Source organism: Zosterops lateralis (genome assembly GCF_965231275.1).
Source record: "Zosterops lateralis genome assembly, chromosome: 17".
Taxonomy (NCBI): Eukaryota; Metazoa; Chordata; class Aves; order Passeriformes; family Zosteropidae; genus Zosterops; species Zosterops lateralis.
This window is the reverse complement of record NC_139777.1, coordinates 9,141,051-9,155,658: the sequence shown is the minus strand read 5'-3', so window position 1 is coordinate 9,155,658 and position 14,608 is coordinate 9,141,051. Positions and strand designations below refer to the sequence as shown.

At 58.6% G+C, this 14,608-nt stretch overlaps 1 protein-coding gene across 4 annotated transcripts; it reads left to right on the top strand.

Moving 5' to 3' along the window:
• The first annotated feature begins 813 nt into the window (after positions 1–813).
• On the top strand, positions 814–12,411 carry PRODH (proline dehydrogenase 1). 4 transcript variants are annotated; one of them, XM_083874276.1, is made up of 14 exons: positions 814–934; positions 1,456–1,643; positions 6,813–6,847; positions 7,154–7,303; positions 7,437–7,586; positions 7,868–7,984; positions 8,135–8,214; positions 8,440–8,553; positions 8,845–8,937; positions 9,020–9,166; positions 9,313–9,488; positions 9,568–9,666; positions 10,064–10,152; positions 11,472–12,411. In XM_083874276.1, exons 2-14 carry the CDS (start codon positions 1,507–1,509, stop codon positions 11,651–11,653), a joined length of 1,569 nt encoding a protein of 522 aa, XP_083730402.1. In that variant the 5' UTR covers positions 814–934; positions 1,456–1,506; the 3' UTR covers positions 11,654–12,411. The 4 variants fall into 4 exon arrangements, with proteins under 4 accessions (XP_083730402.1, XP_083730403.1, XP_083730401.1 ...); XM_083874277.1 differs by having other exon boundaries at positions 816–934; positions 7,437–7,501; positions 8,472–8,553; XM_083874275.1 differs by lacking the exon at positions 7,437–7,586 and having other exon boundaries at positions 828–934.
• The last annotated feature ends 2,197 nt before the right edge of the window (positions 12,412–14,608 follow it).

Genomic DNA, 14,608 nt, shown 5'->3' with positions numbered 1-14,608 from the left:
GCCCCACCCAGGGCTCCCCTCGAGCGTCAACTGCCCTTCCAGGCCCTTCCTGGGGCTTCTGGGGAGAGAAGTGGCCCGGAGACCGGCTGCTTCAAGGGGATGGGAATGGAAGAGGCGCTGGGCAGGGGGCTGAGGGAGCAGGGTGTGCTGGGCAGAGGCCCCGGTGACCTCGCCAGTCCCGGTTCCCATCCCCGAGCCGGTTCCTATCCCAGTGTCGCTCTTGGTGGCAGCGCCGGTCCCAGTGCCAGTCTCGGTACTGCTGGTGCTCCCTGCCCCCGGCCAGGTCCGAGTCCTAGTGCTGCTTCTGCTTTCGGTTCCAGCGCCCGTCCCATTCCCAGTGCCGCTGCCGGTCCCTGTCTTTGTGCCGGTGCCAGTCCCGGGACCAGCCCCAGCCCCAGCGCCGATCCCGATCCCAGTTCCATCCCCGTGGAGGTGCCGATGCCCGTCTCGGTGTGTCAGTGCCGGTCCCATTCCCGATCCCAGACTCGGTGGCAGTGGCGGCCCCGGTGGCTGTCCCGGTGGCTGTCCCGGTGGCGGTGCCGGGGCAGTGGCGGGAGCGGAGCCGGTTCCGGCGGCAGCGGAGCGGGCCCAAAGGGGGGCGGAGCGGGGCCGTGGGGCCGGGGGCGGTCCCGCCCGGGCCCTACTTAAGGCGGCGGCGGGCGGCGGCCCGGCCGTGCCCATGGCTCTCCGCGGTGCCGCCCGCGCGTTCCGTGCCGCCGTTCGCCGCCGCGACCCCCCGAGCCGCCCGCGCTCGGCGGGACCCCGGGCAGGGCCGCCCCCTCCCCCGCGGGGCGCGGAGCGGGGCCCGCCGCCCGCCGTGGATTTCGGGGACCCGCGCCAGGCGTTCCGCAGCAAGAGCAGCGCGGAGCTGCTGCGGGGGCTGGTGGTGCTGGGGCTGTGCGCCGTGGAGCCGCTGGTGCAGCACAACCGGGAGGTGGGTGGAGGAGGGAAGGGGGCCCGGCCTGGGGGCGCTCCGGGCGGGGCCTGTCCCCGTTCGGGGGTTACCGGCTCTGAACCCGCGGGCTCCTGCTCAGGGGTCCCCCGCTCCAGGAGGTGTCAGTGCCCTTCTGGAGGGAGCTCTTGCTCCGGGAAGTTCTCTTGTGAGACCGCGAGCCCCGGGATGGGGAGCGCCCCTTCCGGAGGTGGCGGGGCGGCGCGGGGGGTCTGTCGCTCCCAACGGGGGGATCTTTCCTTCCGGGAGAGGGCTTGTTTTGCAGCGTGGAGGGGATGCTCTCACTGCGGGGGGTGCCACTCCTGAGCGGGAGGGGCTCTCACCCCAGGGGATGCCCATTTCGGGGGGTTCATTTCGGGGCGTTCATTCATCCCACACATATTTCGGGGACTCTGGATCTGAGGGTGCACGTGTTGGGGGGCTCTCGGACCCGGGCCGGGAGGGTCCCCATTTTGGGTAATGGGGACTTTCCCTCCGGGTGCTGAGCCGCCACTGTCTCACAGCTGCTGCAGTTGTGCCAACGGGTGCTGGGGCAGACGCTGTTCGAGCGGCTGATGAAGATGACGTTCTACGGGCAGTTCGTGGCCGGGGAGGACCAGGAGGCCATCAAGCCGCTGCTCCGGCGGAACCAGGCGTTCGGCGTGGGCGCCGTGCTGGATTACAGCGTGGAGGAGGACCTGGCCCAGGGGCGGTGAGTGCGGGCGGGGCGGGGGCGGGCCCTGGCCGCGCTGCCATTGGCTGCGCCCGCCCAGCCTCCCGCTCCCATTGGCTGGGAGGCCGCTGCGTCACGGCCTCGCCCCCCCCGTGCCACCGCCCTTGGCCCCGCGCCCGGGAATGGCAATGGCACAGACCCCGGGAATGGCCGTGCCCCCGGGAATGGCACAGCGCCCGGGAATGGCACACCACCCGGGAATGGCAGTGCCCCGCACACGGCAGGGGGCTGTGGCCCGCACACGGCGGGGGCCGTGTCCTGCACACCGCAGTGCTGGGCCCCCCCCGGGCTGTACCGCTCCCCCGCCCCTCTGCACATACGGGTTGCTGCACCCCCTCTGTCCCCATCTATTCTGCACACACCGGGGTGCAGCCCGTCCCTGGTGGTGTCGTACACCCAGAACCCTCCTGCATACCCTGAGGGGGTTCCTACCTCTGTTCTCCATCCCCTATGGAATGCTGACCCACTCCACTCCATCTTCTCTCTTGTGTGCTGCCAGCCACATCCCATTTCCCCTAACCCCCTCCGGCGCTGTTTCCCCTCTGCACACAAACAAGACAACACACAGCGCTGCTGTCACGCCTCAAGTCCCCCTTCCCCCGTCACCAGTGGGATGCTGCCCCCACCCCCATTCCTGACCCCTCCACCCCCTCATACAAACACTGGGGTGCCGCCTCCCACATTTTGGTGGACTCAATGATCTTGGAGCTCTTTTCCACTCTTAACAATTCCATGATTTCCACAAGCTGGGGTGGTGCCCCCCTTCCCGCGCTGCCCCAGTCCCGGGCAGCCTTCACCGCCTCCCGGCCTCTGCCAAGAGCTGGCACCAGCCCAAAGCTGCCGGTAACTTTCCATTATTCAGGCCCCAGTTCCGGTCAGCCGCGCTCTCCGGATGGATGGGCCGCTGGCCGGCGCCCCACGGGCCCGGGGGTGAGCGGTGTGCCCCCACCCAGGACACTGCTTGGGGATGAGCCGTCCCCCGGGCAGGGCAGTCCCTGCTGGCAGCCGGGGACACCGGCCGGCTGCCGTGTGCTTGTCACGTGGTGTTAAAAACAGCGCCAGCAGCTTTTCAGGGTGGTTTGAGAGCAGAGCGTGAGTCAGGGTGGTGATGCGGATGCTGCCGCTGGGAGTCTTAATCTCTGATCCACACCCAGGCACTGCTTATCAGGAACCCACTACCCCTCGCTGCTGCTGCTGCTGCCGGACGTCCCCGGGAGGGAGGTCTGTGTGTCTGTGATGGGAGCAGGCAGGAGGGTGGGTATTTTGAAGGTGTGTGGCCAGGTGTTTCTCCTCTGGACACACAGCCGTGGTCCGGGCAGTGTTTAGCACTCCCACAGGGCTGAGCCAGCAGCACCGGTGCTGCCAGGCTGGCACTGCTTCCCTCCATGCCTGGTTGTGCCTGGGCTAAGGGTTTTCCTATGGTGACTATAGACTTTCAGACAGGCCCTCCCTGTACCTGTATCCCTCCTGCCGATGGGTGCCAGTGGTTTCTGAGCTATCTGGGCTTTGATGCTCCCCCCCGCTACAGATTTGGGGTTTGCACGTGTGGTACTCCTGGCTAGTTGAGTTCTGCCTGTGCTGTGTGGGACATTCGCACCCAAGAGAGTTCTCAATGCGTCCCTGTCTAAGCCCCAGTGGGATTTGCCTGGATATTAGGAGAAGAGTACTCACCAGAGGATGGCTGGGCACTGAACAGGCTCTCCAGGGAGTGGTCATGGTCCAAAGGCTGCCAGAGCTCAAGAAATGTTTGGACAATCAGGCACAGGGTGAGATTATTGTCCTCTGCAAGGCTAGGGGTGGAAGTTGATGTCCTCAACTTCCTGCTTTCCACCTCAGGATGTATCATTCTATGAATGGGACCAAGCCCAGGGTGGCTTTGGCAGGGTTATGTTGGATGCTGTCCTTTGCCAACCATGACTCTGGGTCCTCCCTGGCTCTCTTTGGGGTAAAATCCCAAATTCTCAGTGCCTCTGTCAGGGCTGATGCTGAGTTGGGCTGCACATGGTTGAGAGGGGTGGGCAGTCCTGGGTTCATTGCTGCTGGACTCCAGAGCTGTGTCCTTGCCTTTGGTGAATGCTTTGGGATTGTGCTGCTGCTAGCCAGGAAGTGGGGTTACAAACCACAGCAGTCAGTGGGTGTTTTGGCCTCTTGTTGCCATCTCCTGTTGTTCTTCTGGAGCAAGCCCAACATAATGGCAGGGAAATGCCCTTTCCACCCCAGCAATGAGCTGTGGCACCTCTTCCACAGCATTTCCAGCTGGGAACAACAATGCAACGTGGACAAGAACCAGCTTATCCTGCCTGCTGCAGGCCCCTGCCTGCCCTGCTCAGGCTGATATCCAGGACTCTGCCAGCTTGTCCAGGAGGCCTCAGCCACGTGCTGAAGGCTGCTGCCAGGTCATAGTGACACAGCTGGAAAATAAGTGTCCTGCAGGCAGCAGCGGGCCATGGGCTTCAGCATGGCTGGCTGCAGGCCTGGGTGGGGGGTGGAAAGGCAGCACTGTGCAGGGGCTTCTGGTACCTGTGGGGTGAAACAACCGGCCCCCTATAGTGGAGGTGGTTGTAGTCCCCTGGCAGCCTTGGGGCCATTGCTGGGCCATGGGCATCGCAAGAGTGCAGATGGGTTGAGGTTGTGCTGGCAGAGGGGAGGGGCAATCCTGCCCCTGGCATTGTCAGATGCTCTTCAGGCTCTGCCATGCAGAGCATGGGCTTGGCATCCTCTAGAAATTTCTTGTGTGGATATCTTGACACTTGCCCCAGTGTGGGATCACTGTCCCCAGCCTGGCCAATGCTGCTGCCAGAGCTGTTGCCTCCCCTTCTCCTCCTGTTCCCAGTGCTGCTGCCACTCCTGCCCTATGATCTGTCAGCATGTGCCTGGGATCATAGGGCAGCTTCTGTTTAGCTTGAAGCTCTCCAAGGCGGTCCTGTGTTGGTCCTGGGCTGGTGTGTGCAGACAACTCTTGCATGGAGCAGGCTGAAGGTCTATTCTGCTAAGAGCTTTGCTTTATTCCTACCTGTGGGATTTTAAGCACCATCCATAGCTCTAAAATGGACTTAAAGTAACCATGAGTCTTTTCCTCTTTGGATGTAGTAATTCAAGGACCGCTTCTCCCCGATCCCTCACCCCCTTTGCCAGACCCATTTGCTGCTGAGCGAAGCAAACACACTTTGCTGCTGGGCACCCTCCAGGTAACCTCCAGGGCCAAAGGGATTATTTCTGACAGTGAGACCTTTGTGCTGTTCCTGAGCTGGTTTACTTAGCCTGATCCAAAACTTCCTGAAAGCCCCATCTGCTATGTCAGCTGAATTACCCTTCACAGCCATCCAGCAAGTCCTCACAATCTGCTTTAGGCAAGTGTGAGCTCCCAGGCCCTGAGCTCAACCTTGAGGTTGTTCCTGTCTGGAGACAGCCTGCCAGGGGCATCTGGACAGCGCCTGGAGATGGGATCTGCTCTGGGGCACTTGTGGGTTTGCAATGAGAGAGATGGTCAGGTATAAGCCAGGTTTTGTGGCACTTGGTGAGTGAAGCAATCTGGCCAAGATTAATATTGCAAAGTGAGCAGCTGATATCCAGGACAAAATTATTTCTTCAGCTGGAAGGAGCTTCCTTTATTTTGCTTGATGCAGAAGAACAACGCGAGCACCATGGCACTGCTTTGAATGCTCCCCTAGAGGATGAAGGAACAGCTGCTGCAGTCATGCAGCAGAAATGCTGCTGGGAAGGGTGTGTTTATTTTCAGGAACATAAAACATTCTAACTCCAAGGGTGCTGTTTCTATTTGAGCCTGTATGCCTTTGCTCCAGCCACTTGTCCTCAGTGCCTTGGATGGTGTGCCCAAGGTGTGCCGTGGCCTCAGAGCTGTCCCCAGCCTAGAGAACCCATGTCTCTGTGTGCCCTCATGTCACAGCAGTATTCAGCTGAAGCTGTCACCTGTGCCATGCTGCCTGCTCCAAAGGGGCTTCCACATAGCAAAGGCTTTGCTGACAAATCCCATTTCTGAGTGTATGGAGGCCTTTCCTCCACCCTCTGTACTCAGGGACAGAAAGCTGCTTTCCCTGTCCTCAGGCAAGTAAAATCAGGAAGCAGAGCCCACTAGGTAAGGTGCCTGCTGCTTCCCATGAGCTCCAGCTGCTCCTGCCCTGGCTCGTGCCAGGCTTTGTGGCACTTTGAGGCATGTGGGGCTGTTCCTGACTCCAGGGGGGCAGAGGAGTGGCTTATTTCTGGTTGTTTATGCTTCCAGAAGCCCCTAATCCCTGTCACAGGGTTTCCATATGGGAGAAAATGTCCTGGGACCATGCCATGTGCCTCTCTGCTCTTTTGTCCAGGCCTGCTGGCTCTGGATGTGTGGGTTTGCTGCTTCCCTCACACTGTGCTTCTTCCCCAATGAGCATGGCCAGCTTGGGCACAGGGATGCCAAGGCACAGATCTCCTGGAGGAGATGGCTCTGCTGCCACCCCGGGCTGCTCTCCAGGGTCTGCAGCTGTGTTTAGGGTGTCAGCAAGAAGGCTTAGCTACTCAAGCTCAGGTAACTGCAACTTGGCCGGCATCCCTCAGTCTGTCAGAACCCTGTTATCTTCATGGCAGAGAGTTTGAGCTTAAAATGACATCTGAGGTCAGCTGGAGTTGAAAATGAGGTGTTGTTTGTGAGTTGTTGGCTGAAGCCATCGCACAGAGGAGCATGAGGCAGCAGGGTACCCTTGGCTTGATGTGCTCAGGGTTTACACTAAGCTCCATGCTTTGTGGTCTGGCTGCTGGTGAGGAGGCAGTGGGTTAAGGCTTGGTGTCACCACAGCAAGGACCATGAGCAGGTTGGAGATGGAGCATGCCAGCCCCACTGAACTGACCTTGTCCTTGCCATGGGGTGGGCTTTTGGAGAGCAGCTCTGAACCCTGGGACAGGGCATCCTCACTGTGCTGCCTCAGGGCTCCCAGGTCTTCCCTGGATAGATGGTGAAGCCTTGTTCCCTTCCACAGGTGGGTTTCAGGCATCTGAACTGTCTGTTGGATTCCATCAGCGATGGGATGGCAAGGGAATAGCAGGGTCCAGCACCAGGATGGCAGCACAGGAGCCTCAGAGCTCCCTGTCCATCAGCATAGGGTTGCAGGGGGTTGCTGACCTGGCCCTTATCTCTCCTGTTTCTCTTCTTAGCTCCAGCACCTCTGCAGCCGAGAAGGAGATGGGAGGTGAGTGACAGGAGATAGCCTGGAGGTCTGGGCACTACAGGCCTGGTGTTGTGGGGGAAGGACCCAGATACCACAGCCTCAAAAAATGAGCTGGATGAAGAACAACGTGGTTCTTGCCTCAGTCTTGCCCCTCAGCAAAGACTCAGCCTCTGCTTGGGCGCAGAGCAAGCAGGGTCCCTGTCAATGCTGGGGGCTCTTCTGAGATCCAACCCAGAGCCTCTCTCCCCTTCACCCACACTGGAAGCTCCTGGGGAGGCCATAGGAGCTTGGTGGGGCATGGCCCATCTCCATCCTCTTCCACCACAGGAGCAGAAAAACAGGAGAAGCAATACAGAGCCCATCAGGGATTTGGGAATCACCATGGTGGAGTCACTGGTGCCCACACCTATTTCTATGCTGATGAAGCCAAGTGTGACCAACACATGGAGATTTTCCTCCGCTGTATTGATGCCTCAAGTGAGTGCTCCAAGTGTCCTGGACAGCCCCACTGTTCTGGGGACTGCAAGGATCTCTCAGTCCAACCACCACCATATCTCTTCTGCCCGAGGGCTGACAGTCAAGTTGACTCTGTCCTTGTGGTTCCATCCAGGTGGCAGCTCAGTGGACGGCTTCTCTGCCATCAAGCTAACAGCACTGGCCAGACCCCAGTTCCTGGTGGGTGCCAGAGCTGTGACAGAGTGTGGTGGGGCAGAGCCAGGGATGAAGCCACAGATGATGCTTCTGCTGGGGCAGGTGCCAGGTGGCATCTCTAATGGTAGTGGGGAGTGGGCACCAACAGCCTGTCCCCTGGGAGCCCAAGACCCCTAGAGACCCTGCTCCAACTTTTGAGGAGGCACAAAGAGCTTAGAACTTTAAAGGTCCTAACATGAATGGGGATGTGTGGAGTCTGTACTGCTCGGCTCAGCCAAGGTGCCCTGCTCTGGGGTCAGTATCTGCCTGGGGCTGGGTGTGATCTTCCAAAGACCTGGCAGGACAGGAGGCTCCAGCCTGGGTGTCTCACCTGGAGCCCTGTGCCCACAGGTGCGGTTCTCAGAGGTGTTGGTGAAGTGGCGGAGCTTCTTCCACCAAATGGCAGCAGAGCAGGGCCAAGCTGGGCGGGCAGTGCTGGACACAAAGCTGGAGGTGGAGAAGCTGCAGGTGAGGCAGGTGATGCCTGCAGGAGGAGGCTGTGCTGCAGGGATGCACTGCTGGAGGCGGCCATGGACACAGAGGTGCCAGAGCAGCCCTGGGCTGTGACACCCCAAGCAGACAGACCCCTGTAGCCCCTGACGCTTCTTTTGGTGGCAGGAAGCACTGGCCAACCTCGGCATTGCAAGCAAGGCAGAGAGCCAAGAGTGGTTCATAGGCGGGAACCTGAGCACAAGCGGGTAAGCTGCCTGGGAGCTGGGAGTGCTGCAGGGCAGGGACACTGGGGGACTTCGTCCCTGGGGCAGCAGCAAGGGGAGATCTCCAAAGGCCAGCTCTGGCTCAGCTCAGCAATGGAGCATAGAGGAAGTTTGGGTGGAGGTGACAAGACAGGACAGGGTGGCACATGTGTGTCCTTTCTGCTGGTGGGGGTTGGGAGATGATAGAGAGCCTCCTGCCTTTGCAAGAGACCAGCAAAGACCTTGCTCTCTGCACCCAGCACTGTGGACCTGCTGGACTGGAACAGCCTGTTCGACAGCCGCACCAAGCTCTCCAGGCCTCTGCTCATCCCCAACAGGATGGTGGGTACCCACCTTTGCTACCCCCAGAGTGGTCCCACAGAGTGTTTGTGGGAGCAGGACAAGGGTCTTGTGCTCTTTCCAGTAGGTGCTGGTAGCTGCAAAGCTCAGCCGTGCTGTTAGCACAGTGTGCAACCACCAGGCTGGCAGGGTGTCACACTGTGCTGGCTGCTGAGGGCTGGGGAGCTGGGGTGGGGCAGCAGTCCTCGGGATGGGTTCCCTCCAGGGGTATTTGTGTCCCCTATGGGTAGAGCTGGGTGCAGGCAGGGTGCCACAAAGCTGTTCTTGTTTCAGACTGGGCAGCTGGAGCCTCTGCTGTCATGCTTCGGTGAGGAGGAGGAGCTGCAGATGAAGCGGGTGCTGCAACGTATGGATGTCCTGGCAAAGGTGAGGGGCAGGGGGAGCCACAGGGGGGGACACACGGAGCAGGCAGCCCTATGAACCCAGCCTGTGTGTCATTCACCCCCAGAGAGCCATGGAGAAGGGCGTGAGGCTGATGGTAGATGCAGAGCAGAGCTACTTCCAGCCAGCCATCAGCCGCATCACCGTGGACACGCAGCGCCGCTTCAACAGGAGCCAGCCCATCATCTACAACACTTATCAGTGCTACCTGAAGGTGAGGCCAGCATGTCCCAGTGCATTGGTGCAGATAGATGGAGACTCATCTCCTGAAGCCATGGCAGTGCAGTGGCACAGTTGCTGAGGCAGTCAAAGGTGGCAGTGGAGCAATGACCTTGTGCCATCTCTTCCACTTGGTCACAGGAGGCTTACAACAATGTGACAGGGAACATGGAGCTGTCGCGCCGGGAGGGCTGGCACTTTGGCGCCAAGCTGGTGCGTGGTGCCTACATGGAGCAGGAGAGGGAGCGGGCGGCTCAGATGGGCTATGAGGATCCCATCCAGCCAACCTATGAGAAGACCAATGAGATGTACTACAGGTAGGGGACACTCCAGGCACAGTGCTGCCTGTTGCCCAAGTGGGAAGAGGCCTCACCAGAGGCCTGCCTTGCCTTACAGGTGCCTGGACTATATCCTGGAGGAGATCACGCGTAGCCGAAAAGCCAGTGTGATGGTGGCATCTCACAATGAGGACACGGTGAAGTTCACCCTGCGCAGGTGGGTGCTGGGCAGGAAGTGTGGTGAGGCAGGGACAAGGGGCTTGAGGAAAGTGAGGGCTCAGCAGAGATGCTGGGAGATGTGCTGTGGATTTTCAGATCCCCCCTGAGCTCAACAGGTGGGATCCTGGCTCCCACCTGGTGCTCAAGGTTTTAGATGGGGCTTGGAGCTGTGGTAGAGCATAGTGGTCCCACTGCCTGCAGAACTGGCCCCATCACCTACTCAGAGGCTGTTGTAAAAACAAATCCCTCAAGCTCTATCTTCCAGCATACATCTGGGATGTGGTCAGTGCCATGCTGTCCTATTTGGAGATGATGCCCAATCCTCTTGTGGGACACACTGCCCTGGTGAGCTCTGCTGTATCTGCTCTCCCTCTATGCTGAGGCTTGTTTTGCAGGATGAGGGAGCTGGGGATCCATCCCTCAGACAAGAAGGTGTGCTTCGGGCAGCTGCTGGGCATGTGTGACCAGATCACCTTCCCCCTGGGTGAGTGATGGGAGTAGGGGGGGCTTGGCAGAGGTGCTCCAGCCCCACCAGACCCCTCAACAGCAGCTGAGAGGTCTAGGGGAAGGAAGGAAGGAAGGAAGGAAGGCCTGTCATAGAGCACTGGCTGGGCACAGTGCCTTGCCATGGGGAGTGCTGTGACCCCTGCATGGGGTTTGAGGAAGATGTAGATGAGAATATAAGTGAAGAGTCATATCTCTCTCCTGGAGTTCCATGAGCCTATAGTGGCTGGGCAGGGACATTCCCACTTTGGAGTCTGAGCAGAAACTGGGGTGTCCCAGGGTGGGGCAGAGACTGGTCCTGGCAGACAGAAACCCTGTCCTGTACCTCCTCAGCCTGCGGGTATCCCTTGGCTCCATGGAAGGTGCACAATGCATCCTGGGCTCTCTGCTAACAGGATGACACCAGCCTCTTGTGTGACCTTGTCCTCAGCCGCCAGCCCAGGCAGTGGAGCAGCACTGCCAGGGGCCTGGACAGAATGACACACAAAGGTCCAGCTGCCCAGCCCAGGTCAGGGATTGATCCCCCTGCTCACACCAGTGTCCAGAGCAGAGTCCCAAGGCCAGCAGAGCAACAGGAAGCAAACTGGGCAGTTGTCCAGTGCAGATGCTGCTCTGTCCTGGAGTTCTCTTGGCCGCCCATCTGCAGCCTCCTCCAGTCATGCTGGAAAAATGTGTTAACTTGATGTTTCTGGTTGAACGCTCCTTGAGCTGGCCCAGCCCCGGCTGCCGACATTCCCAGGGCTCCTGGTGACCTCGGCCCGCTCCCTCTGGCACTTTCCCAAGCTCCCAGTGCTGAGCCGGGAGAGATGCACTGCTGTTACCCCACCTGACTCCACCGCTGCCAGGATCCCCCTCCCAGTGCTCAGCCACAGCCTCCTGCACATCCATCCCTGCTCCATAGGCACAGCCTCAGGGCACGGGAGGGCAGGCAGAGAAGGGCATGTGGCTTTTTTTTCTTCCCCTCTTTTTTTTATTTGCTCCCCTGTTTTTTCTTCTGCCTCATCTTTTCTTCACTCCCTGTTTTTTCTTCACTACTTTTATCCTCACCCCTCTTTATTCACCCTTTTTTCCCATCTTCTCTGCCTTTTTTCTCCCCATTCCTCCCCCTTCCTATCCCTTCCTCCCTTTCCCCCCCTCTTTTCCTCCTTGCCCCCTTTTTCCTCTTTTCATGTATCTTCCTCCTATTTTCCCTTTTCACATTTTTTCACTTTTTTCCTCCATTTTTAACCTTCTTTTTCCTTTTTGCACATTTTTTCTCTCTCTCAGCACTTCCCTGACCCACAGCCTCTCTCTCTGCAGGCCAGGCTGGCTTCCCCGTGTACAAGTACGTGCCCTATGGGCCGGTGAACGAGGTGCTGCCTTACCTGTCCCGCCGGGCCCAGGAGAACAGGGGGTTCATGCAGCGGGCGAACCGCGAGCGGGACCTGCTCTGGAGAGAGGTCAAGAGACGTCTCCTCGCAGGAAACCTCTTCAGCCACTGACCCCAGCCTCAACCTTGGGGCTCTCGTACCTTTAGCCTGAACCACTGTCACCATTCCCCATCCCAGTTCTGCTGCAGCTCCCCCAGCCCCCTTCTCCCTGGGAGAGAAGTGTCCTTATTGCTGTTGAACCACTCACACCTTCCAGAGGCTTCTGGGATCGCCCCAGCTAGCACTGCCCCAGGGATGTCCCTCTGCCATCCCATGGCCTCTTGAGCTGTCCCAGGGGGTATGCTGGGGCTCTACTGCCTGTGCCTTGATGAACACTGTCCCGGGTTTCTTCCCCTGGCAGGATTGCACAGGGTTGATTTGTCCACTTGCCTTGTGCCCGTGGGCTCAGATCCAGGTGGGGTGGGTGACTTGAGGACAAGCTGGCCTCAGCCAGAAGCTCCTCCAGCCTCTGCCAGGGTTGGAGCTCCACCAGACCTTTGAAGAGGTGGGATCAGCCCCTGTTGCCTGTCCCAGACAGCTGCCTGCCTGCTCACTGGCTCTGCACTGACCAGAGGCTGGGCAGGTCCAGGCTCTCCCCCATCCCACTGGGATATGCTGCCTGGAGTTGTCCATCTTCAGGCACACATCCGATGGAACAGAAGGAGTGAGGGGAGTGGGCTGGCCCCAACCCTGTACATTCCTGCCCTGCCCACAGTCCCTGGTTCTAAAGATGGACCAGGGGCAGTGGGAGCACCAGGAGCTGGACAGCTCGTCTCTGCTGTACACTGGATTTGTAGAGAATGGAAATGATTAAATCACAACTGTTCCTGCTCCCGTCTCTCTCTCTCTGTTATTGGGCAGCCACGTGTCCCCAGGCACTGCCATGGTCTCAAAGGGAATTAGTGCTGCACTCTTTGGCCTGAGCCAGAGCTTGGGAAAAGGACTGAGGCCAAACTTCCTGGGACAGGGAGTAGAGGAGCTGTGGAGACTCCTCTGTTGGGTTTGGGGGAGCTGGGAGCCCTGGGACATCCCTCTATCTCCAGAGGAGGGGCTGGCAGCATGAGAAAGCCTCTCCCCACCCTCAGACCTGCTTCTGAGAGACATGGACTCTGCAGGCCTTCACACCTCACATTAGGGGCACTTTTTCCTAGGCTCTGCAAGACCACAGGCATCTCTGGGATTCCCTGCCTGGAGCTGTGGCAGTGTGTCCTTTTTTCCTGGGTCAGTCACCCACACCAAAGGGGTGATGTTTTGACTGTCCAGAACTGTTCATCTCCTGCATTTTCTCTAGCTGAGACTCTTCTCCCTTAAAAAAAGTGGAGCGGAGCAGGGAGCCTTGCCTGGAGCATGGGACTGTAATAGCAGTGGTGCAGGCAGCAGCTGGACTTCTGGAATTAAAGGGAAGATGGGAGATGTTCTAGGCCCTCAGCTGTTTTCCAGGCCATGCAGGATGCTGTGACAGTGGCACAGAGTACCATGGTGCCTCAGGGGCTGAGCTCTGCTGCTGCAGCTGCACCCAGGGCTGGCTGATGCAGCTGATACAGGAGGAGCTGTTACCTACTGTGAACTTCTGCAAAGACCCCCAGACACTTGTGTAGTAGGGCAGGAGAAGCCCCTCTTGACCCTCTTTTGTGCAGATAATCCCCTCCCCAGCCCTCTTCCTAGGATAGAACAGCTTCACAGCCTGAGTCTGGTGTTGTGTGTGCCTGTGTGCTGGGGCTGTGTAGGGCTGCAGGTGCTGCCTCCTGAACACACAAGGCACAGGATGTCCTTGAAATCCCAAAATCCCTGGTTATCCACAACCTTTCACAGAATGTCCTCAGCTGGAAGGGTGCCACAAGGATCTCGGGGCCATGCCCATTCCCTGGGCAGCCTGGGCAATGCCTAGAAAGGGAGAAGAACCTTTCCCTGATATCCTACCTAGCTGTCCCCTGGCACAGCTGTATCCATACTCAGCCAGAAAATAGGAACTGCTGCTCTTATTTCTGGGTGCACTCACCCAACCAACCCTCCCCTATCCCAGGCATTCCCCACCCTGCTCAGTTTTAGCTTATGCTGCTCTTTTCTACTTGTTCTGAGGGAAGAGGAGGCATGGAAAGGCAGTGTGTGTGTGTGTGTGTGTGTGTGTGTGTGTGTGTAGGACCCTGTGCTGCAGCCTTGCTGCTTGCAGGGCTGCTGCTGCAGCAGGGAGGAGCTGGAAGGGGAAAGAGTCATATCCTTGCAGCAAACCATCCTGAGAGCCTGGGCACAGTGAGGATGGTAACAAGTACCTCATATTGTAAATCTCCCCATGCCCTGCTGTGCAGTCCTGCTCACCAAAGCAGCCATGAGGATTTTTGAACCATTGACAAAACAGCATCTTTTTACTTAGTTTTGTGTTCAGAAATACTATAGTGCTGGGGTTTCTTTCTTTCATGTTGTTTTCCAAAACACAGAAAGACAGGAGACAGGCACCTGGCAGGGTCTGAAATAGGAACTGCAAATAATGGTGTGATGGAAAGCCTGGGCCAAGCTCTGCATGGACAACAGCCTGGCTGGGACAAGTGGGAGAGGAGGGAGGGGAGTGGGTGCTACCTGTGGGCTGTGCAGTGCCCTAGGCCCTGGCAGCACCAGCCAGCCCAGAGCACTGTGAAACCTCCCTTTGCCTTTTCCCTGCAGCATCCTCAGCTTCTCCAGCCTCTTATCCCAGCTGACAGCATCTTCTGAGGGAACAGCTTATCTCCCTGGATACAGCCCAGTCCCTGCCCTGCCGTGGGTTACGTGGGTAGAAACAGAGCAGTCGAGATGCATTGCCTGCTGGCCAAGAGAAAAAGAAGTTAAATTCATGGAAGTAAAAATAATTACAAAAGCTGACACATCCTCACACAAAGCACCAGCACAATGAAGGTGAGACAGTGTGATCCTGCCCTGGCTCATTGTGACTGGGACAGCGGAGCACAAGGGCTCCTCAGCACAATACAGGGGGATGAAGAGAGCAGGATACAAAGGAAATCCTAGCTGCAGAAACACCCTGAGTGAGACTACAGC

Bases quoted from the DNA above. Each gene is read 5' to 3' on its own strand.
- PRODH (XM_083874276.1), top strand. From the start codon at position 1,507: ATGAAGATGACGTTCTACGGGCAGTTCGTGGCCGGGGAGGACCAGGAG. The intron at 9,489-9,567 runs GTAGGGGACACT...CTTGCCTTACAG, and splicing joins ACCAATGAGATGTACTACAG to GTGCCTGGACTATATCCTGG. The intron at 10,153-11,471 runs GTGAGTGATGGG...CTCTCTCTGCAG, and splicing joins CCAGATCACCTTCCCCCTGG to GCCAGGCTGGCTTCCCCGTG.